The sequence below is a fragment of the Rhineura floridana genome, chromosome 1, assembly GCF_030035675.1.
Source record: "Rhineura floridana isolate rRhiFlo1 chromosome 1, rRhiFlo1.hap2, whole genome shotgun sequence".
Classification (NCBI taxonomy): domain Eukaryota; kingdom Metazoa; phylum Chordata; class Lepidosauria; order Squamata; family Rhineuridae; genus Rhineura; species Rhineura floridana.
In genome coordinates, this window is record NC_084480.1 from 41462032 (window position 1) to 41485959 (window position 23928).

Below are 23928 nucleotides of genomic sequence, written 5' to 3' on the forward strand. Positions count from 1 at the left end.
TTTTAATAATTTTTATTCAAATATTTCAAAAGACAAACAAAACAAAGTCAAAAAACATAACAATACAACAAAAAAAATAAAAATAAAATAGTTGACTTCCGATTTGTCGCAGATCAGCTATAAGTATATAATATACATCAAACCTGTCCCTTAATGTATACATACAGGATCACTTTTCTCCATAGGCTGTCTTAGTTAATCGTCAAATCCCAATATCATCATTTTATTTTGATCTTTCAACAAAAAGTCTAAGAGAGGCTTCCATTCCTTAAGAAATGTATCTGTCGATTTTTCTCTAAGTAGACATGTCAATTTATCCATTTCTACTAAGTCCATTAATTTCAATAGCCATTCTTCTGTTGTTGGTGTTGATTCCATTTTCCACTTTTGTGCATATAATAATCTTGCTGCCGTAATCATATATAATATTATTCTTCCATATTTCTTTTCTATTTGTTTATCCATAAAACCCAATAAAAAAAATTCTGGTTTTGACTGAATATTTATCTTTAGAATTTTTTGCATCTTCCTACCTATCTGTGCCCAAAATGATTTTGCCTTTTTACACAGCCACCACATATGATAAAATGATCCTTCTTGTTGTTTACATTTCCAACAAACATTAGAAACATTACTATACATTTTTGACAACTTTTCTGGAGTCATGTACCAACGGTACATCATTTTATAGAAATTTTCTTTAAGATTATAGCATAGTGTAAATCTCAAGCCTTTTTTCCACATATTTTCCCATTGATCCATTTGTATGTTATAACCAAAATTTTTTGCCCACTTTACCATACACTCTTTTACTTGTTCTTCCTCCATATCCATTTTCAGTAAGAGTTTATACATTTTCGCAATTATATTTTCATCATTTGTACACAATCCTATTTCAAAATCAGATTTACTTATTTCAAACCCATACATTTTCTTATCCATTTTATATCTTTCTAACAATTGTAAATAGGCAAACCATTGAAAACTATATCCTTCCTTTGTCAGTTGTTCTCTCTCTTTCATTATATATTCTCCATGTACATTTTCTAATAGTTCTTGATAAGTTAACCATTTCTCTTTTCCAGCCATTTCTCTTCTGTAAAACGCTTCTTGACTTGAGACACATAATGGTATTTTCGAATAAAACCTTGGTTTATATCTATTCCATATTTTCAACAGAGGACGTCTTATAAAATGATTGTTAAAGTCTACATTTACTTTTACTTTATCATACCATAGATATCCATGCCATCCCCACTTCAAATTATGGCCCTCCAAATCCAATAGTCTTTTATTCCTCAATAAGATCCATTCCTTTATCCAGACTAGACAGCAGGCAGCAAAATAAAGTCTCAGATTTGGTAATCCCAGTCCTCCTCTTTCTTTGGCATCTTGTAGTAGTTTAAATTTAACTCTTGGTTTTTTTCCTTGCCATACAAATTTAGAGATATCTTTTTGCCATTGTTTAAAAGGTAAATCAGAGGATATTACAGGTATTGTTTGAAACAAAAACATCATTCTCGGTAATACATTCATTTTTATCACAGATATTCTACCCATTAATGACAATTGTAGTTTATCCCATCTTAGCAAATCTTTCTTAATCTCTGTCCATAATTTTTCATAATTATTATGAAACAACTTTGAATTTTTATTTGTCATAATGATACCTAAATATTTCAACTTTTTCTCTATTGTAAAATCTGTCTTGTCCATTAACTCTTTCTGTTCCCTTAAAGTTAAATTTTTCACCAACATCTTTGTTTTTTGATTGTTGATCTTAAATCCTGCTAACGGTCCAAATTCTTTTAATTTGTCCATCAATAGATTAATTCCTTCCAAAGGGTTTTCTAGTACAATTATCAAATCATCAGCAAATGCTCTCAATTTATATTCTTCTTTTTTTATCTTTAATCCCGAAATCCTTTTATCTTGCCTTATATCTCTAAGCAGCACTTCTAAGACCAGGATAAATAAAAGGGGAGATAATGGACATCCCTGTCTTGTACCCTTTTGTATTTCACATGAATCCGTTAAATCTCCGTTAACAATTATCTGAGCCTTCTGAGATGTATAAATCGATCTAATCCATTTAATAAAATTATCTCCAAAATCCATTTGCTCCAAAACCTGAAACATAAATTTCCAATTCAAATTATCAAATGCTTTTTCAGCATCTAAAAAAATCAAAGCTGCTTGTTTATCATTTCGTTGTTCTAAATATTCCAACACATTCAAGACATTCCTGACGTTGTCACGTAATTGTCTTTTAGGTAAAAACCCTGATTGATCTTCCTGGATAAATTGTTGCAATATTATTTTCAATCTTTCTGCCAAGATCATTGTAAAAATTTTATAGTCATTATTCAATAGAGATATTGGCCGATATTTTTTTGTTTTAGTTAAATCTTGCTCCTCTTTAGGTATTAATGTTATATTAGCATTTTTCCAACTATCCAGTATCTTTCCCTCTTGCAGAATAAAATTCATTGTAGACTGTAAAGGTAGCAAGAGTTCTTCCTCCAAACATTTATAATACATTGCAGATAACCCATCTGGTCCTGGCGCCTTTCCTAATTTAATTTTGTTTATAGCTTCAGATATTTCTCTTGACGTAATAGGGCCATTAGTAGCTTGTCTCTGAAAGTCTGTAATTTTAGGCAAATTCTGTTTAGATATATACTCTTCTATTTTTTCAGATGGAATTTCCTGACACTTGTACAATGTTGAATAATATTGATGAAAAATCTTTTTAATTTTTACATTATCTGTCAGCGTCTCATCTCCTTCTTGTATCTTTAAAATAATATTTTTTTGATGTTCTTTTCTTAATTTATATGCTAACCATTTCCCTGGTTTATTTGCAAATTCAAAAGTCCTTTGTTTAGCAAAATTTAGTTTCCTTTCAATTTCTCTAACTGTCAGCATTGATACTTGCTTCTGTAACAATTTAATTTGATTTACAATAGAAACTTTAGTTGGATTCTTTTTCAATTCTTCCTCTTTTTGTTTTATTTCTTCCAAAATTAATTGCATTTTCTGTTGTTTCTTTTTTTTTAATTCAGGGTTACATTTAATAAAATATCCCCTCATAAATGCCTTACTTGTATCCCAAACAATATTTTCATTTGTTCCTTTATGTAAATTATGTTCAAAAAACTCTTTTAATTTCTTCTTACATTCTTGTACTACTTTGTCATTCTGTAATAAAGATTCATTTAGTCTCCATCTAAATCCAAGATTTTTTTTTTAAAAGTTAATATCACAGGATTGTGGTCCGAAAAAGTTTTTGGTAATATATCCATTTTAAAAATATCCTTCGCTAGAATTTTAGACATCCAAATCATATCAATCCTCGAGAATGTTTTGTGTCTTTCTGAAAAATAAGTAAATTCCTTTGCGTTATCATTTATATATCTCCAGGTATCCACCAATTCTAAATGTTCCATCAGTTCAAAGCAAATCTTCGGTAATTTACCCTGTGTCTCTTTAATATTTTTTTCAGAAAGTCTATCAATTTTTGGTGAGATTACCCCATTCCAATCACCCATGACGCACCAATGATCATATGAAAACTCTGACAATTTTTCCATAAGTCCTGTGTAAAACCTTGTTTTATCTTCATTGGGGGCATAAATACCCACTATCAAAATGTTTGTACCCTGTAAAGTAATTTCAACCCCCACACATCTACCACTATCATCCAGTAATACCAATTTAGGAAGCAATTGTGGGTTAATGTAAAGAACAACTCCATTTTTTTTTTTTGGTCCAGCCGAAATAAATTCTTCACCCAAATTTTTACAAATCAAATATTTGGAATCTTTCTTCTTAATATGAGTTTCTTGTAAACAAATTATATCCAATTTTAATTTTTTCAAATAATGAAACACTTTCTTTCTCTTCTGCGCCGTGTTGGCTCCATTTATATTCCAAGTTAGATATTTGTAATCCATCTTTAAGCGTGTATTTTAAAATGTGCCTGATGCTCCTTTTAATCCATCATCTTCCTTCCCCTCCTCTGCATGTTCTTGTTGACTTTGTTTCCCAGGAATTATATCCATATCTTTAAGTTTATCTTCTTCCATGTCTTTTGAAGCTTTTCTCAAGAAGTCCCTTGCTTTTTGAACAGTATTCAATCTATATTTCTGTTGTCTGAATGTAAAGATCACTCCTTCTGGAACATCCCATCTAAATTGAATTTTGCATTGCTTAAGTTTTTCTGTAAAGAAAGCATATTCTTTTCTCTTACGTAAAAGTCTAATAGGAATTTCTTTCATCACCAGTATTTCCTTACCATCAATTTTAAAGGTATTTTTAAAGTGTTGCTGTAATACCATATCTCTGGTCATCTTCTTTATAAAGTGAACAAGCACATCTCTTGGAATTTTTTTCATTGTTGCATATCTGGAATTAATTCTATAAACTTTGTCTATTTCAAATTTCATCCGATCTTCATTCAAATCCAGAAATTTTACTAAAGCATTAGCAATTTTATCTCTGATGTCTTCACCTGTTTCCTCAGGGATTGCACGGAATCTCAAACAATGTTCTTTATTTCTCATTTCAGTCACAGCCATATAGTCCAAGTTTTTTTTCTAATTCCAGATTTAATATATCTGTTCTATTCTCCAAGATTTGTACCTTTTCTTTAGTATTTTTTGCATCCTCCTTTATTTGCCCAATTGTCCCTTTAATCTCATCCACTTGTGTTTTAATATAATCTTTTATATCTATCAATTCAGTTTTCATTTCCTGTTTTATATCATTAATCCCTTCCATTATTTTTTTAAACATATCTGGGGGTATAGCCCCTTCCTGTGGGTCGATTGAACCTCTTCGCTCCTGGGCCTTAGTTGCTTTTTTAGTTGTCATTCTCGAAAGAAGCCTTTAATTTCTGATATTAACCACTGTTCCAAAACCTAGAGGCAGTCTATTTCCTTTTTTTTTTCCTCCACCAACAAAAGAGTTAATATTCCAGGCCTGTTATTATAGTCCGGCCAGCACAGCACAGTTCTTATCTACGTCCAGGAATGCAAAACAATTCTGGTTCACAACACCAAGCGATTAGTAACATATACGAACAGCAGATTCGTCCAAAAAGAAATAGTCCAAGGAGAAAAATAGTCCAAAATATATTTCGATCAAATAATAATTACCTCTCATCCGTTTTTAAACTTTAAAACTCCAAATTCAGGCCAGCTTTTTGTCGTAAAAAAAATATATAAGTTGTTTACATTTTCTTTCTTCCTTAATTATATTTAAAAGAGAAAAAGTATGACTCACCCAGATTTCTCAGTTGCTGATTCGTAAACAAATCCCTTTTATTGTAGTAATTTAAGCCAAATGATAAGATTTAGACAGAAGTAGGCTCGCTGGTTAAGGACGTTTTTTTAAGAAGAAAAAAAAACGCTTCGCTTTTTTCCAGTACAGCTTGCTGGAAGTCCTGACTCCATCTTCAGCCGATCGGCATGCCTTCTTATCTCAGGGATTTCCTCTCTTAAAAGCAGAGTCAAGTAAATCGAAAGCCAAAGCCATTTTGTCAATTTGCACTTATGTAAGACCCAAGAGAGAGTTGAAAGGGTTAATATAAAGGAATTTTGTGCCACCTGGTTTAAATCACTAATTAAAGGGTTAGATCTTGAGACAGTGAACACGTCCCTCAGGCACTGGCACCTAAACCCAAAGAAAATGCACCAACCAGGAATATCATGATGTGTTTTGCTTGTTCTGCCACAAAGGAGTATATCTGGCAGCAGCTATGTAGCATTAAGAATATTACACACAAAAACCTATCATTAATTTGCAGGATTTCCCCCCTGAAACTTTGTTGTTGCTATGTGCCTTCAAGTCGATTACGACTTATGGCAACCCTCTGAATCAGTGACCTCCAATAGCATCTGTCATGAACCACCCTGTTCAGATCTTGTAAATTTAGGTTTGTGGCTTCCTTTATGGAATCAATCCATCTCTTCTTGGGCCTTCCTCTTTTTCTACTCCCTTCTTTTTTCCCCAGCATTATTGACTTTTCTAGTGAATCATGTCTTCTCATGATGTGTCCAAAGTATGATAACCTCAGTTTCATCATTTTAGCTTCTAGTGACAGTTTTGGTTTAATCTGTTCTGGAAATGGACTGCCTTCAAGTCAATCCCAACTTATGGCTACCCTATGCGTACGGTTTTTATGGTAAGTGGTATTCAGAGGGGGTTTACCATTGCCTCCCTTTGAGGCTAGTCCTCCCCAGCTGGCTAGGGCCTGCTCAGCTTGCCACAGCTGCACAAGCCAGCCCCTTTATTTATTTGTTTTATTTAAAATATTTCTATCCTGCCCTTCTATAATAGGGCACTCAGGGCAGCTTACAAAAATAAAATCAAACACGTACATAATAAAATTGTAAATAATAAAAACACAAAACATTAAAATACATAAAATACTATATATACACATATACATATATATATATAGGGAGTGGTACTAAAGGGGACTCCAAGGGTAAAATATAACGTAAAAGGCATAAAATCAGTGTCAGGCTCTACCTTCAGTCCCTCCCAACTGCCAGCTGGGGGGCAACTGGGCTCCTTGGTACTATACAGCTTGCCCATGGCTGTACAGGTGGCAGGGCATGTAACCCCTGAGCCACTCACTGTGGGGGTGATCTTTAGCTGGCCTTTGACACCCAGGAGACACAAGGGGATTTGAACTCACAGACTCTGGACTCCCAGCCAGACTCTCCTCCCCACTGTGCTATACCAGCTGCCTCTAATTTGTTCTAACACCCAATTATTTGTCTTTTTTGCGGTCCATGGTATGCTCAAAGGTGTCCTCCAACACTACATTTCAAATGAGTTGATTTTTCTCTTCTCCACTTTTTTCACTGTCCAACTTTCACATCCATACATAGAGATCGGGAATACCATGGTCTGAATGGTCCTGACTTTAGTGTTCAGTGATACATCTTTGCATTTGAGGACCTTTTCTAGTTCTTTCATAGCTGTCCTCCCCAGTCCTAGCCGCCTTCTGATTTCTTGACTATTGCCTCCATTTTGGTTAATGGCTGTGCCAAGGTTTTGATAATCCTTGTTGACAAGTTCAATGTCCTCGTTGTCAACTTTAAAGTTAAATCTTCTGTTGTCATTACTTTAGTCTTCTTGATGTTCAGCTGTAGTCCTGCTTTTGTGCTTTCCTCTTTAACTTTCATGAGTCATTACTGGTTTCTGCTACTAGTATGATATTGTCTGCATATCTTAAATTATATTGATATTTCTCCCTCCAGTTTTCACACCTCCTTCATCTTGGTCCAATCACGCTTTCCGTATGATATGTTCTGCATATAGATTAAACAAATAGGGTGATAAAATACACCCCTGTTCTCACATCATTTCTGATTGGGAACCAATCAGCTTCTCCATAGTCTATCCTTGCAGTGGCCTCTTGTCCAGAGTATAGGTTGAGCATTAGGACAATCAGATGCTGTGGCACCCCCATTTCTTTTAAAGCATTCCATAGTTTTTCATGATCTACACAAAGGCTTTGCTGTAATCTATAAAGCACAGGGTGATTTTCTTCTGAAATTCCTAGGTCCATTCCATTATACATATGTGTGCGATATGATCTCTGATACCTCTTCCTTTTCTAAATCCAGTTTGGACATCTGGCATTTTTTGCTCTCTATATGGTAAGAGCCTTTGTTGTAGAATCTTGAGCATTATTTACTTGCATGAGATATTAAGGCAATTACTGCATTCCCTGGGATCCCCTTCTTTGGAATTGAAATGTATATTGAACATTATTGCATATTGTATATTGAAACTTTATGGAAGTGTAAAGATCTCTGCCCATGTACCAGCAAACTGCAGGATGCTGGGGTGCAGTATAGGTAGGGTTTCTATTGCACCTAATAGTCACTCAAGGAAGTACAGTTTTCCCAGCATCCAATGCAAAAGAAGCAACCAAGATGCTTATCACACTGAATAGTGAGCTTCCAGAGCCTTGAGACACATGAGACAGATGAAGAAGAGGAAAATATTAAGCTATCTGAAGGCAGATGGGAACCTAGCAAAAACAGGTGTCCCTGAAAGCAAAAAGCAAGAAGGGCCAAGCTTAGATCTAGCATGCCAACAGATAGAGCTCTTTGTTCCACAGGCAGGCAATATTGCTAAGGAATACAAAACTCAGATTACACAAATAATAACAGAGTGATTATCAAGAATACTAACTTCATAATATCCTCTCCTGTGTTAGAATCACTATAGATTTGAGTGCTAACACAATGCTGCCAGGCACCGAAAACATGCAGTGATTTCTTTCTAGCCAGAGTAACCTGAACTGATGTAGAATGTCTTAACATTCCTGACAATAGATGGGGGAAATGATAAAAGAATGTCTTGGTTTTCAAAAATGGCCCAGACTTGGGGGTTATCGTCCTGAACTTTGTATAGTTTATTTGTGTTTCCCTCAGATAGATTACATCTTTAGGAATTTCATAGCACTTATATTTAGACAGGCTTACCTTTGGATGGCACATCCTTACAGTATAGACAATTTACCCCTGCTTTAATTGTTGCCATCTGTATGGCATATTTTTTGAGGTTAAAAGTCGCTCTTTTTCGTTTCCAGAAGAAAGGCAAATAAATGATGAGAACAAATGTACTTACAGCTATAATGGCAGTTGGGTACATAGATTTAGGAGGGCAAGAGTAAGATGTTTCTGTATCTGAAAAATGGCAGACCTTACTTTAAATGTGAAGGGGATGGGAGATCCAGTTAAGAGGAGACAAATCACTAATTATTTGAAAAATATGAGATAAAGTCTCATTTTACTACAAGAGAGGTATAGGGCCATGCAAAGTGATGTCCTTCTCAGCCATAAACGGTATGGCAAGCAAATAACAAACCCTGTTATTATAACTGCAGTTATTCTGCCTGCAGGCTTGGACTTCCAAATTACCAAAATATTAAAGGACAAAAAATGGACATTTTTATTTGTAGGGGGCTGGCTAGAAAGGAAACACTTTGTCACACTGGGTTCAGGGTATGCTCCCAACAAGCATCAGCTACAAGTTGCACAGAAAGTACTGCAAAAGGCTAAGGCCTGTTTAGAAGCAGCACTGGTTGTGGATGGTGACCTAAATTGGAACATGCAGGATGTCACCTTAGTGGATATGCTCGGTGGTGTGTAAGAGTGGACAGATGTGGACAAATCCCCCCCCTTTAGAAGAACCACAGCACAAGCCAGGGGTGAAACATTTAAATTGGTTCATCGGTGGTACCTCATACCAAGACATCTGTAATACATCACTCATGAGTCTCTGCAGCTTGCTAGCAAGGTTGCACTTAAGGGAATGCCAGAAAACAAAGGGGTTTGGGACAGGAATAGTCCGTGCTGAAGGCCATCACTAAACAATTGATAGGACACCTCAATTAGCCTTCCTGAACAGAATAAAGATCTCAAGAGGAGAGAACTTGTTAGCCACTTATTGGCCAGCACCACAAGCTTGTTATATCCTTGGCCTGGAAGACTATAGAGAATGCTTCCCTTGAGAAGTGGTATAAGCATGTGTGATAGGTTCCCCTGCTGGAAAAACTGACTCGCACATTGAAGGTTGCTAAGGGATAAAAGCAAACATGACTTTCATATGTCTGTATGGTATGATTTTATTGTTTACACAAACCAGAAGAAATATGGAAGCTCACCACCCAGTAGCACAATCACAACTATGGATATCTTTGGGCCACAGGAGTACAGTCATTTCCTCTCTCATTTATATGTAGCCCTCCCAGGGAGCATCATCTATAAGCACAGAAAATGAAGAATAATTTGATTGTGCAGTTTTTTTGCACCTTGGTACTTCCGTTCTCTTTCTTTCTTGCAAATAATTGATATTTTTAATTTCTCTATGTTAAGTTGTTGTTGTAATACAATTTTTTAAAAACCCACAATAAACAAATAGTGACTATCCCCATTTTCAGAATTGGCACTGGCTGGGTTTGGAAACAAAGAGCTTTTTATAGTTCAAACCAAAATCTTTTTGAATTGCAGCTGGGTTAGTAAATAATACCAGACTGTTCCAAGTTGCCACTGCCCCGTTTGCTTCCCCCCTCCATTAATGTAGGTCAGAACTCTTTCCCACATCTCTTTGTCTTGCCTCCATTTCTATTTTCCTGCTTGTGCCCTCCAGGCTCCTCTGCTCACATACAAGGAAGTTTGGGGTTGGTTCAGAAAGCAGTGTCCAGAGGGGCACATTAAACTTTGCTGGGGGCTACATGCAGTGCCTCTCCCAGGACAGAAGTTCCCAATCTCTGCTTTAGGACCTTTAGACTGAAGAACAGCTTTTTGCTCTCTTTCCCCCAGGTGGTGGGGCTTTGGGGAAAAGGAGATTGGGGCTTACAAGGAGAGGGAAGGTGGAAACTGACTGCATGGAATATAGTGGAGAACTAGCAGGAGTAGCCCAACTATTTCTAAGATTGCAGAGACCATGTGAGAAACATAAGAGATCTGACAATTCTCTGGAAAGTTAGGAAGGAGAACAAGCTCGTTTTCTACTTGACAGCTGCACCTGAGCTCATCTCAACATCTATAATTCACTTGCAGCTTCTGGAAGCTGGAGATTTAGTCATAACTTGGGTGCAAAGATGCCAACTCTTGCCATTCAGATATATGGAGAGAATTCTATGATGCTCACTTATACTTTTACTTCTTAAATAACTCCAACAAGCACGTTTACAACTTTAAAATATAAGCTTCACCCAGCAGATGCAGATCACAGTTCATTTACTTCAGTTCTACCAAATGAGTAGAACTAGTTAGTGTCAAAAAGAAAAGATGTATTGAATCTCTCACCAGTTTTTTTGCAGTTGCTTTTTAACAATGAGAGTTTGCTTTACCTTGTCCATGTTAACTTTTATTTTTGATATTACTAGACATCATAACTTGTTGCATGTAAAAATTGAATGGAAAGGTAGGGCTTTTTTAAATAAGTAAGTTAAATAGAGGAACTGGTTTATGGACCATTTTTTATTGTTCTCCTCCTTAACCCTGTTATGTCCTGTGTTTTGAAAGTTGACAACCACAGTACCTTTCCTGCTGAATTCAAGATGACTATTCCTGCCACTTCAAGTTCTTGACTATGTGATATGTCATTTACTCTTTTTTTTAAAAAATCCTTCTTGCACTCAGCTGGCAACTGGTTCACCTTTTCCTGACCTGAAGGAAAAAGTATTATGGGATCTGCCTTCTTTTTTTTTACTTAATGGGGACAGCATGTTATTTTTCTGTTCTCACTATTTATACTGCCCTTTAAGTTGTTGCTTAACTACAATGGAAACTAGAATTTCTCTAGTTTCAGGTTGTACTCATCTCGAAGACAGTGTGAGAGTCTCATTTTCTAGTAATAGTGGCCTTGTAAGAAAATAGAAAGGATCTGATTAGAGAAGATTACATTTTTAAAAATTATGAAGCGCAGGTCGTAAAGTAAGATCTGTGCATACAGCTAACATGCAAATGTCTTCCCACTTCCACCTGTGGTATGTGTGGTGCATACGGGTATACCTAAGGGAATTATGGAAATGGACTGCCTTCAAGTCAATTCCAACTTAAGGTGACCCTATAAATAGGGTTTTCATGGTAAGCGGTATTCAGAGGGGGTTTACCATTGCCTTCCTCTGAGGCTGAGAGGTGCTTTATATTTGTTTTGCTAGCATGATAAATCTGTTACTCAAATTAACTAAGATATGACATATTTAACTGCAGCCCTATGTGCACATACCACCAATACAGAAATGGTTTGGTGCTTGGTGGGAATATTATAGGAATCGTTTAAAAAAAAAAAACCTCTGGGCTACACATGTTTTGAGGAAACAGTAGTGGTTAAGAATCTGAGTTGGAGGGGAAGGCCTCCTCAAAATTAATATATATATATTGTATCTGGAGGCTTTGATACACAGTGATGTTCTAACTACTTAACTACCTTAAATAGTAGCATTCTTTGTATGTGGAGTAATGACTGAATTTTGAATTGCTGTATCCAAATAATAACCTATTTATATTATATCATATTATTAATTATTGTTAGAGATTTTTATCCAGCCTCTCAGGGTATCTACCCTCAGAAGGCAGATTAAAACAACAGAAAAGCATAACATATTAACATTAAAATAACAGTAGCAGATAAATATTACCCAAATGCAGACTAGAATAAAAAAAGTCTTCTCCTAAAAAACAAACAAGGAAGGGACCATAATACCCTCTTGGGAGGTTACACCAAGTTTATTCCATCCATACAGCTAGAAAAATGTTAACACATTTCTAGACATCAGAAAAAGGTATATTTTTCAGGCATGCAGAAATTATTAGACTGTTCAAATACTTTGTAAAGATAAAAGGAAGCCAGCAGCATATTTTTAATCACTCCACAGCTAGATGCATGGGATGTATTCAGCCTTTGTCATTTCATACAGGGGTAAGCAACTTGGTGCCCCCCAGATGTTGCTGGACCACAACTCCCACCACTTCTGGCCACTGTGGCTGGTACAGAAGTGTATGATTAAAATTTGATTGTGCTGTATAGAGCTAGAGGTTTGCTACTAACACTTTAAAACCAATTATAATGATGGTATGCTAGATATTGAACAGCAGAAGTTTTTCATACTGTTTGCCCCCCCCTTTCCCCCCAAATATCTATGGCCCCCAAATATTGTTAAACCATGTCTCCCATTATCCCTGACCATTGACTATATTGGCTAGAGCTGATGCAAATTAGAGTCCAACATCTGGAAGGCTGCAGATTCCCATCCTTGCACTATGGGCTAAACTTTTGTCCTGCTCTTGGAACCCAAACAATGCCCACAGACATGGCTTTTGCTTATAGTGAAGGAACTATAGGAAAGGTCCATATCACAGCCACTTGTGTTCGCAAAGCAGTGGTGTACTGGAATTTTCCAGAAATGCAATTCCTGCTCATCGGCATAGTGTGGCAGGGAATATCACACTATAAATCCCTTGTTTGTAATACGAGTCTATATCACATGCCACAGGGAAACACAATAAAAAGTGGGAGGATCTACTTTATGTTTGAAAGATTTTTTTTAAAAACCAGTCTACTTGCACAGGCAGTGGGTGTCTTTACCCACACACACGTGCATCATTTTCCATAGGAGGTGGGCCATCACTGTGGGAAATAGTTCCACCTATCGTGCGAAGGCAAGAATGTTTTTGAAGTCAAGACTAGGGACGTCATGCCCCTCCCACTCTCCAGTTCATTCTTGCCTTCGTACGAACAAGATTGGAATTTCACATAGCATTTAGCTAAGTCTCGTATTTGTTTGTCCATTTCTCTTTAAAGCCTTTTTTCCGTTTTTGTGTCTAGCCTACTGAGGATCCCCTCAGAGACCGCGGCTGCGGCTCTCTTCCCCCTTTCCTCAGAGCTATTTAATTTCTTTTATTTCCTTGACTGGCGGCTCCCTCTGAGACCGCGGCTGCGGCTCTCTTTGTTTTGGCAGTTTCAAGCCCCCTCCCCCCCCGGCTCTGTCGTATCCGTAGCCAGGGGGCTCCCTCAGTGACCGCAGCTGCGGTTCTCTTTTTTGATCGCTTTTGATCTCCCTCCCCCCCCTGATCGTTGCCGCGGCTGCGGCTGATCCGATCTCAGCGGGAGCTTACAGCTGCGGCTCCCGCCGTTACTCCTTTGCCTCAGATCGCCCTCGCTACGTGGCTTAAATCCCACTGCGAAGGGCTTTACAGACGGCGGCTCTCTCTGCGGCAGCTGCCGTTTTTCCCCTACCTGCTTCTTCCGGGGTTTTTCTAGAGCCGCTACTGCGGTTTTCGGCGAGACCGTGCTGGGCAGCCCTTCCCCCAGTTCGCTTCCGACGGCCGCCATTGCTCCTTCTCCCTCAGCCCTTTTTTGATCGTTTTTTCCCGCCCTTTTTTCCAGTCGCCATTTTTTGAAATTCAAAATTCCTGCCTTTTTTGTTACCATTTATTAAGCATCGGATACCTCCCCTGCAGGCTATCTATCTGTATGTTTATGTATATGTGCTGCTGACAAACTTACACAAGGCTGATTTACACACATTTTTACTGTGGCTGTAATCCTAGTGGCTGAATTATATTATCAAGGCTGGAGCTCCAATCCTAGTGGGCTGGATTATATTATCAAGGCTGGAGCTTTAATCCTAGTGGCTGGATTACATTATCAAGGCTGGAGCTTTAATCCTAGTGGCTGGATTACATTATCAAGGCTGGAACTTTAATATCAGTGGCTGACTTGTATTAAATCTGATTTACATTGTATATCCTGCCCCCTCTGGGGCCGTGAACAAGCCAAAAACCCAGCCTACAGCACTAATCTGAGTGTGCCAACTCTAAAACAGCCTATATTATATTAACGCTGATACCTCAGTGCATTCTGCCCCCTCTGTGGCAGTGCATTTCGCCATCTGCCAGTGTATCCTACCCCCTCCGTGGTAGTACACTGTGCCAGTTTGGGTCTTTACATCCTGCCCCCTCCGTGGCAGTGTACTGCACCCAAGTTAATATAAGATGGCAGAACAGCCAGGCATGTCACCATCAACACACATGGTGCCAGATCAGCCAGACATGCCACAATCAGCCAAGCCACAACATCCTAACACGTCTAAGACCAGACATGCCAAAGCACTGGCTAAGACAAAACATCTTTCCAGCCATAGTAAACCAAAGCGACCTCGTTATGTCTCTGTGCCAACCACCGCCACAGCACAGACACACATAAGTGACATTTTCCATTCTCCTACTACTGCCTCTGACGAGGAAGAGTTTGTTGGCTTTCCCGCTCACTGTTCGCCTAACGAACCTACCTCTGGCTTACCGCCTCAGACATCTGTTCCAACAGTTCACCAGGCACATACATCTCCCACATCTGGTCTGCAGCTGTCTCCTGATTTCCTCTCCCAACTCCAAGCCATGCTGGCTTTTTTCACACGAATGCAGTCACTACCACAAGTTCCTGCCATACCCCCACTCAACATGGACCAACGTGCGTGCCATGAAGCTCATCCTTCCTGCTTACCAGATCCCTTTGATGTAGCCAGAGGCAGATGTACGGACGAAGCCTCGTATGCAGAGGAGTCAACTTTCACTGACCATGTTGAAGGAGACAACTGGAGCGACTATTCAGATCATGAGGAGGATACATCGTATCGCTTGTTCAATACCTCAGATTATCAACCGCTAGCACGTAGAGTACTTCATACCCTTGGTCTCCAGACTGCGCCTTCAACTTCGTCCGCCCCAGCTATCAAAGGAGCCAAGGTCCTCAAATCCCCTGCACCTACTGAACACTACATCCCGGTGCCGGACCCAATTGCCAAATTAGCCTCCGAAGAATGGGCTCATCCACTCAAAGCCCGACGCTTCAAGAACCTGGCTGACAGATTGTACGCCCTAGCCCCAGACTTTGCCACCAAGTTAGATGTCCCTGGCATAGATGAACCAATCGCTCGCCTCGTTTCAAGATCTCTTTTGCCCAGGGAAGGGGAATCCCACCTAAAAGATACTACTGAGCGACGAATTGACTTCGCCCTCCGCAAGAATCACGAGGCCACTGCCTTAGCCATGAGTGCCTCCGCTTCAGCCTCCATATTCTCCAGAGCCTCTATGATGTGGATGGATGACCTTCTAGAGGATGCTAACCCTGATCCTGTCGCCTTCAGAAGAGCACTATCGAAATTACGTAAGACAGCAGCTTTTGTGGCCGATGCCACTTTGGATGCCACTCAATTAGGGGCACGAGCCATGACGACTCAAATAGTCGCTCGTCGCACCCTCTGGCTTCGCCACTGGCAAGCTGATTCAGCGGCCAGACTGAACCTGGCCAAGGCTCCTTACTCCGGATCTCTACTCTTCGGCGAGGAAGCTCTAAAGGCAGTTCTGGTTGATCCAAAAGATGCCCAAAAACCGGTTCTGGCCACAGTCAAGAACATCGACCACAGGCCCTTCAGGCGATTTCCCTCCTTTCGTTCTAACCAGTCCTTTCGAGGAACGCGGCCAGGAGGACGAGGCCGCGACTTCAGACCCTATGACACCAACGCATTCAGGGGCTCCTGGAACCGACGCTTCCAGGGCAGAGGTCAGTACCAAGGGTGCAGGGGCAACTCATCGTCCTCATATAGGGGAGGCCCTCGCATACACAAGTAGTATTAACGCCCTCCCCATAGGTGGCAGATTACTTAATTTTGGAGATCGATGGCTGCGCCTTACTACGGTCTCCTGGATCAGGGACCTTTTCACTTACGGCTATACCATAGAGTTCTGGGCAACCCCATCAGACAGATTCCATCCGTCTCCTTGCCCAAGGGCACCAGCCAGGCACAACATCATGCAGACAGCTATACATCACCTCTTGGACATAGCGGCAATAGAGCCAGTTCCCACAACTGAGAGGTCGGAAGGGGTGTACTCCCTCCTATTTGCTGTGCCAAAATGAGATTTATCTTGGAGGGCGGTATTGGACCTCAAGTTTGTCAACCGTTTTGTAACATACCGCAGGTTCAAAATGGAATCTCTCCATTCCATTACCGAGAGTCTGCATGAAGGAGACTTCCTGGCTTCTATCGACCTTAAGGAAGCGTATCTCCATGTGCCCATTTGTATAGCCCACAGAAAGTTTCTTCGGTTTGCCTTTGGCCACCAACATTTTCAATATAGAGCGATGCCATTTGGCCTCTCCTCTGCTCCAAGAGTATTTACCAAGGTGCTACTCATCCTAGTGGCTTACCTTCGGACCCAAGGGGTTCATATCTACCCATATTTGGATGATCTGCTAATACGGTCCAAGTCTGAAGAGCTGGCTCATCATCATTTAATGATCACCCTCAATGTTTTGCAGACCTACGGCTGGCTTGTCAACTTCGACAAAAGCCATCTCCAACCAACCCAACGCCTACTACACCTTGGGGCAATGTTGGACACCCTGCAGGCAATGGTCTTCCTGGCTCCAGATCGCATCACTGCCATCACAAGCATCGCAAGGTCCCTGATGCAACAAACATCCGCAGACGTCATGCTTCTCGCCAGAGCGCTCGGGATGTTTATCTCCACAATCCACATTGTGCCCTGGGCTCGATCCCACACTCGGCCCCTTCAGTGGACTCTGTTTCCTTTTCAAAAAGACATTGCCAGCTCCAACCATCGCAAAGTTCGTTTGAGCCCCGCTCTGTGCCTCTCCTTCTGCTGGTGGACCAAGGTTCAACACCTCTCCAAGGGCACGTCGTTCAGAGAACCCCGCAGAACCGTCGTGACCACAGACGCCAGCCTCATAGGTTGGGGAGCCCACTGCAACTCCCAGTACGTTCAGGGGGTTTGGCCCAACGCAGAGCAATCTCGAAGCATCAACTGGCTGGAACTAAAGGCTGTCCACTTGGCTCTATGTCATTTTCAGTCTCTGTTCCCTTTGCATCATGTGCTCATTCGAACAGACAACACGTGTGTAAAATCACATTTGAACAGACAGGGGGGCACCAGGTCTTGTCCTCTGCAGGACTTAGCCTCCCTCATCTTTGTCTGGGCAGAACAACATCTACAATCCCTGAAAGCAGAGCACCTCAGAGGGATTTGGAATGTGACAGCAGACTGGCTCAGCAGACAACAGGTCTTCCCGGGAGAATGGAAACTTCATCCAGCCATTTTCCATCGTCTCCAGTGTCGGTTCGGCGCCCTCTCAGTCGACCTGTTTGCTTCCAGTCACAATTGCCAGCTTCCAAGGTACTTTGCCCGATACCTGGACTCAACAGCAGAAGCAGTGGATGCTCTGACAACACCGTGGCCAGACGGTCTATTGTACGCCTTTCCTCCCATACCATTGTTAGCCAAAACCTTGAGGAAGGCGCGAACCGAAAGGGCACAGCTGGTTCTGATAGCACCATTTTGGCCACGCCGACCGTGGTTCTCAGATCTTCTGGCAATGTCAATGATGGATCCTTGGACACTTCCAGTAACGCCAGACCTCCTATCCCAGGGTCCAATACTGCACCAGGACCCTACTTGGCTCAATCTAACAGCGTGGCGTTTGAACGGAGACACTTGAGGTCAGCTGGACTGTCTGACGCTGTGATTGATATTATTTTGGCCTCAAGAAGACCATCTACCACTCGCATTTATCAACATACCTGGGTGGCTTTCTCCAAGTGGTGTCACTCCCACCACCACGATCCATCCCAGGCCAATGTGCACCAGGTGCTCCAATTTCTCCATAGTGGCTTTATGATGGGACTTCGACCCAACACTCTACGTCGACATGCGTCTACTCTGTCATCCATTCTCTCAGTGTCCTCTCCTGGAGATCATATTTCCTCACATCCGTTCATCAAATGTTTTTTGAGGGGAGTCGCCCTATGCTCTCCGGCTGTCGTCCATCGGTTCCCCTCATGGAGTTTGCCGAAAGTTCTGCAGGCTTTGCAACGCCCTCCATTTGAACCCATCAGGACTGTGCCCCTACGTATACTGTCCTTCAAGGTCCTGTTTCTGATCGCAATCACATCTGCCAGACGCGTTTCGGAGTTGGGCGCATTGTCTTCTGCTCGACACCTCTGCGTCTTCCATAAGGACTCTGTTGTGCTGAAGACTGACACTTCCTTTCGTCCCAAGGTCGATTCAGTTTTTCATTGCAACCAGGACATTGTGTTGCCTTCCTTTTGCCCGGATCCTACACATCCTCTTGAAAAGGCTTGGCATTCGTTAGATGTCCGGAGGGCTCTCAAGACCTATCTGTCTAGGACCCAAGAGATTCGACGAACGGAGTCTCTGTTTGTATCCTTTCATCCAAGGTCTATGGGGCATAAAGTATCCAATTCTACCTTATCCCGTTGGTTAAGGGCATGCATTACTTTAGCATATGAGTCCCTGAAGCTGTCAGTTCCAGCTAGTATAACGGCTCATTCTACCAGGTCAGCTGCCACCTCGGCTGCTTTTGCCACTAATGCTCCTGTTGCCGATATTTGTAGGGCTGCAGTCTGGTCTACCCCACACTCGTTTATAAGGCATTATAAAATTGATCGTTATGCCTCTGCTGATGCATCTTTTGGCAGACGAGTGTTGCAACAGGTTCTTAATGAGGATTAACATGTGGGTGGTCCCTCCCTATATGGGTTGCTTTGGTACATCCCACAGTGATGGCCCACCTCCTATGGAAAATGTACCATTGGTCTCACCTGAAAGGTGATTTTCATAGGAGTGGGCCATCACGACCCTCCCAGTTGGAGGATGACTAGACATTTTATCAATGGGTTACATGTTATTGTTACGCTATTATATTTAAATGTAAGAGTGAAGTCAAGACTTTTAGTTCTGTTATGTTATGTAGTTATGTTAGAGTCATGTTGTTATGCATGTGACTATTATGTTATTTTCCTGGCGGGCCTGTTGGCCTTGTTCTTGTATTTTTAGATATCTCTTTTTAGACTCGCTACGAATGAACTGGAGAGTGGGAGGGGCATGACGTCCCTAGTCTTGACTTCAAAAACATTCTTGCCTTCGCACGATAGGTGGAACTATTTCCCACAGTGATGGCCCACTCCTATGAAAATCACCTTTCAGGTGAGACCAATGGTACATTTTTTCTCACCCACTGAGTTTCAAAAATACATTTGCGGTCTCTTTTGATTAATCAAGGCTTGCGTACCAGCTCTATAATAATGGCCAGTGGGGCAGCCTTTACCTCATACCTCCATTCCTACTTGGTCTGCATCTGGCTCCAGCCCAAATGGGGTTTTCCCTTCATGGGATTCCCAACCCCAGCATAGGTGCACAACATGAATAGAATGCAGTTCATGTAATGGAACTGAAGTGGTCATGAGAAAGTTAGGGAAAAGGAGTGTGTGTGACAATGGTAAAGTGTGAGGTAGCTAGTTATCAGAGGTTTTTTGCATCTGACACCTCCTTCACAAATACTGTACCATATATGCCGTGCTATTTCTGATCCTCTACCTCCTACTGTATGTTACATTTCTAGCTGCCTCCTCTTACTGCTTCTCTCGCCACATGTTTATGCCTTATTTACCCTTTCCCATGCCATCCGTGGCAGGGTGAGCAATTCAACCTGCAGCCCGCGTCTGTTCAAGGAAGCAGCATAGATAGGAAAATTTATTATTTATTGAAAATTTATATTTGGATCTATGCAGATACACAGGTGTGCATTGAGAAGTAGCATCCCCCCCATCAGTATATCCATCATTAATATGACAGTTCAATCAATAAGAATAAAATGGAGGATAAACTTTCCTACCCACAGGTCCATTGTAAGTTCAAATATGGGGCAGAAGAAGATGAGGGGAAAGTGCAGGGACAAAGCCACTCCCATGAATAACAGCAGTAATCCCATGCAGCAAATTGGCATAAAACCAGTCTGAGAAACCCCAGAATAAAAGGTCAGAAGTGGGGGTGAGTGTCATGTGCATCACGAACAGGCAAGAAATAATACTGGTGAAAACACCTAATGTAGTTCAGCTCATAATCTTGAAGTTGAAGTGAATTAAAGACCAGACCTCTCTTTCTCAGAGAACTGGTAGAAAACACAGAATACAGAAAGGTAATAAAGTATGCTAAAGTATGCTATTTTTATTTGATTCTAACAGATATACAGTCAAAGAACCAGAGACAAGATGAATAGCCAAGGTCAGGTTGACATGCTTCGCTGCTGGAAGTGTCGAAAATATGTAGCTAATTCTGATTGCCTCATGAAGGACCAAACTGGAGATTTATTTGAAGTAAGTAAAATGTTTCATTTCTTCTAGACAACTATTATATTTATTTATTTATTTATTACATGGGAATCTGGGCTTCCCATGTTCAAAAATCGCACAGTTTATGCTGTTGAATCAATAAGAACTAGAGTATGGATATTCACCTACAGGACAACTTAAAACTATATTATTTGTCAAAGTGGAGTTTATTTATAGCATTCTGAAGTATTCCTTCATATCTATATTGTATTGCAGAGATCATATATGCACATTGCACAAAACATAGTTTGACAAGTCAACACAAGTAAATCACAATAATTTAACACAATTGGTTTTGTGCTGTTATACTAGATAAGCATATCTTTCAAAGTAAAAAGTGGCTTTGTAGAGAGAGTGTTCATCTTTCCCAGTTTTCTACAACTCTGTAGCTCAGACTGGTACAATGGAGTATTCAGTTTTAAATTGCCTAATCTGAGGGAATTGTAAGGATAGCAGAAAGAGAGATGTGTCATTACAACAGGAAGTACAACAAGGACCAGTGGGGTTAAACTTCTGAAAAGTATATACAAATTAAAATCTCCTAAAAACTGTTTTGTCTGCACAAACAGCTGAACAGAATATCTATAAAAGTAGGCCCCTGCATTTAAAAATGATTTTAGAGGGGAGTCAAAATAATAATATTTCACAGGCATTTTAGGGAATAGAGTACTTTATAATTCATTTCATTAAGCGAGAATAATTTCAGCAACTATTATTGTTACTGCTATTGACAATCAGAAATTTAAACATAAAATCCCACTGAAGTAAACGTGAACTAATAACTCAGGTTTCTTTTTAATGTACCCAATCTCTGTACCAATGCTGTTTTACGTTTTCTTGATTGATTTCAAATAAATGTGCCTTTGGTCCGTTGCTCAAGCTGCTTTCCTATACAGTCTCTCATTTTCATCCTGTTAAAGAATCTCAGATAAAACTGGGAATGATCCTTGCTTGATACATTGGAGAGCTAATACTAATACTAAAATGAAGGGGCAGTCCTGGACTAGATGGACAGATGGTCTGACTCAGTTTAAGGTGGATTCATAAGTTGTTAATATATCATCATAATTCACTAGCTAAGAAAATCAGTGACATTTTAAAATGTGAAGTCTGATTCTCGGTTTAAAAAACAAACAAAATAAAAATGCATTTGTGAAATTCCTATCATTTTGCAGCATCAATTAATTATCAGTCACTGGCTTCTACCTGCTCCCCTGCTGATATCTTTTATGATGTTAGTTCAGAGAGAAGAGTAAAGTGAAAGTGCACCATGCTGATTCTTTATCCACAATGAAATGCTGTGTTTGCCAGGAAATAAAATAATTGATGGAGAATAACATTGTTTTTCAGTCTTTAAGGTAACATAAACATACAGTGTTGGGAACTACTTTATTTTTAATCTGACTGGATGATTCGTACAGAATCAGAAAACCACATTCTTTTCCATTACTTATATAGTAACCCTTAACATATTTTGACCTCTGGCAAACCCACCCCATATATACGGTCTGCCTTGTAAACGTCGCAAGACATCATCCTAAGAGTCAAAAATGACTCGCACTATAAGTGCGGGGACACCTTTACTTTAAGAATTGAAAAAATCTGCTTCTGGGGGAGAATCTGTAAGGTGCATTTCTGTCTGCTTCAGCAGAGTGGCCTATCTGCAGTCTCTCCCACACATTCCTCTGATGTTATTGCATGACTAAGTATAACAGAGGCTAGGCAAGCCACCAAATGCACCATATGCAATCACATGGCTAAAGAGAAGAAGCAGATCTCAAAATTTTTGCATCGGTCCTGCTTTGTGACCCAGTGCAAGGGTAGGCAATACACGGCTTGTGAATTATATCTGTATGTACCCTTCATGGCACTTCTGTATGGCAAGCAGGGTCTTTTAAGGATTCCAGTTTTAACAGTACCCAAAGCCATCTGTTACTATTTGACCAGTTTCGGCCAAGTAATAAGCCTTCAAGGTGATCAAGCTTCTCCAGTCAACAGGATTGGTGTGCTTGCTGCACTGCTGTAACCAGGGCTATGCATGTTCCATGATTTTTGCCATAATCTGTTATCAGGCATAGAATGCAGTGCCCCAAGTTTCTCATGCTTAATGTTTTTAAAAAGCAAGTTACTACCCACATAATTATGAAGTATGAGCAGCATCTGTTGAAATCTCAGAAGAAGCTGAAGGGGAAAGGTGGCTTTATTGGCCTGCATAGTTCAGAAGCTCTGCATAGTTCTTCATTCTTCACATAGAAACAGAATGTGCATTATTTTGTAGTACAATTTTGATTCATTTATTTTTAATATTGGGTATACATCACCTTAAGTCCTTCCAGTCATCTGGCCACAAAAGCACCAGGCTATAATGCAGCAGCCTATTCTAAAAGCAGTAGGCTAAAACAACACATTTTAAGGTATTTGTTTAAATATAAATCTAGGTTTATTTTACACAATATTATAATCAGCTATAAATGCTTTTTATATCTCTAGTACCTTCCAACTTTAGTGTTAAGGATTTTTCTCACTAATTCTCAAACACTTCCTGCTGACTGGCTAGATAATAGATATCTGATATCTCACAAGTTGATTCTCTGTGACTTTTTCAAATTAAAAATAAATGTGAAAGTATGTGCCTAGGAAGGAAAATAGGCTCAGTGGGAGATTATGCCATGCATATAGACATGCACGTACACATACACAACAGATCCCTCTAGAGAATGTACCCTATAATATCTCTGCTTATTGTGTCACTTGATGGGTAGACAATGCCTGTAGAAGGAGACTCAGGGAAAACTGCTTCATAGGGAAATACACACACATGCATGGAAAGCAGTCTGCACCTACTGCAGCCCCCCTGGTCTGTTTGCTGTCCAAACTGCATCATGTGTACACTCCAGAGGACAGAGTTAGTAAATGAGATTGCAGTCAGAACTACCTCATAAGCAATCATTGATGTGCTTTGCAGAGAGAGGAGTGGGGTGGGCTTTTAAAACAATGTTTCTTTGTCTGTTGCACCTTTCTATTCCTTGCTTGCCCGACAAGAAGACTGTGTACATCAAGAGGGTGGTGAAGAGGAAAGAAGAGTAGAGGGTCCCTGCAGCAGGAAGCTGAGCTCCAGTGAACAGATCACAGTGCATGTAAACTGGGTTTCAATCCCTGTAGAACAGAAAGAAGATGCA

The 23928-nt window shown here is 40.2% G+C and overlaps 1 protein-coding gene across 5 annotated transcripts in view; it reads left to right on the plus strand.

The window, feature by feature from the left end:
- RNF180 (ring finger protein 180) overlaps positions 1-23928 on the plus strand; it is a 135398-nt gene that overhangs the window by 17895 nt on the left and 93575 nt on the right. For all 5 annotated transcript variants that reach the window (XR_009761578.1, XM_061619077.1, XM_061619066.1 and 2 more), the window contains exon 2: positions 20603-20734. Coding sequence is in view for 4 of the 5 variants with exons in the window: in XM_061619077.1 (XP_061475061.1) it covers positions 20630-20734 (105 nt within the window). In the remaining variant the exon portion in view is untranslated. The remainder of the gene's footprint in view (positions 1-20602; positions 20735-23928) is intronic.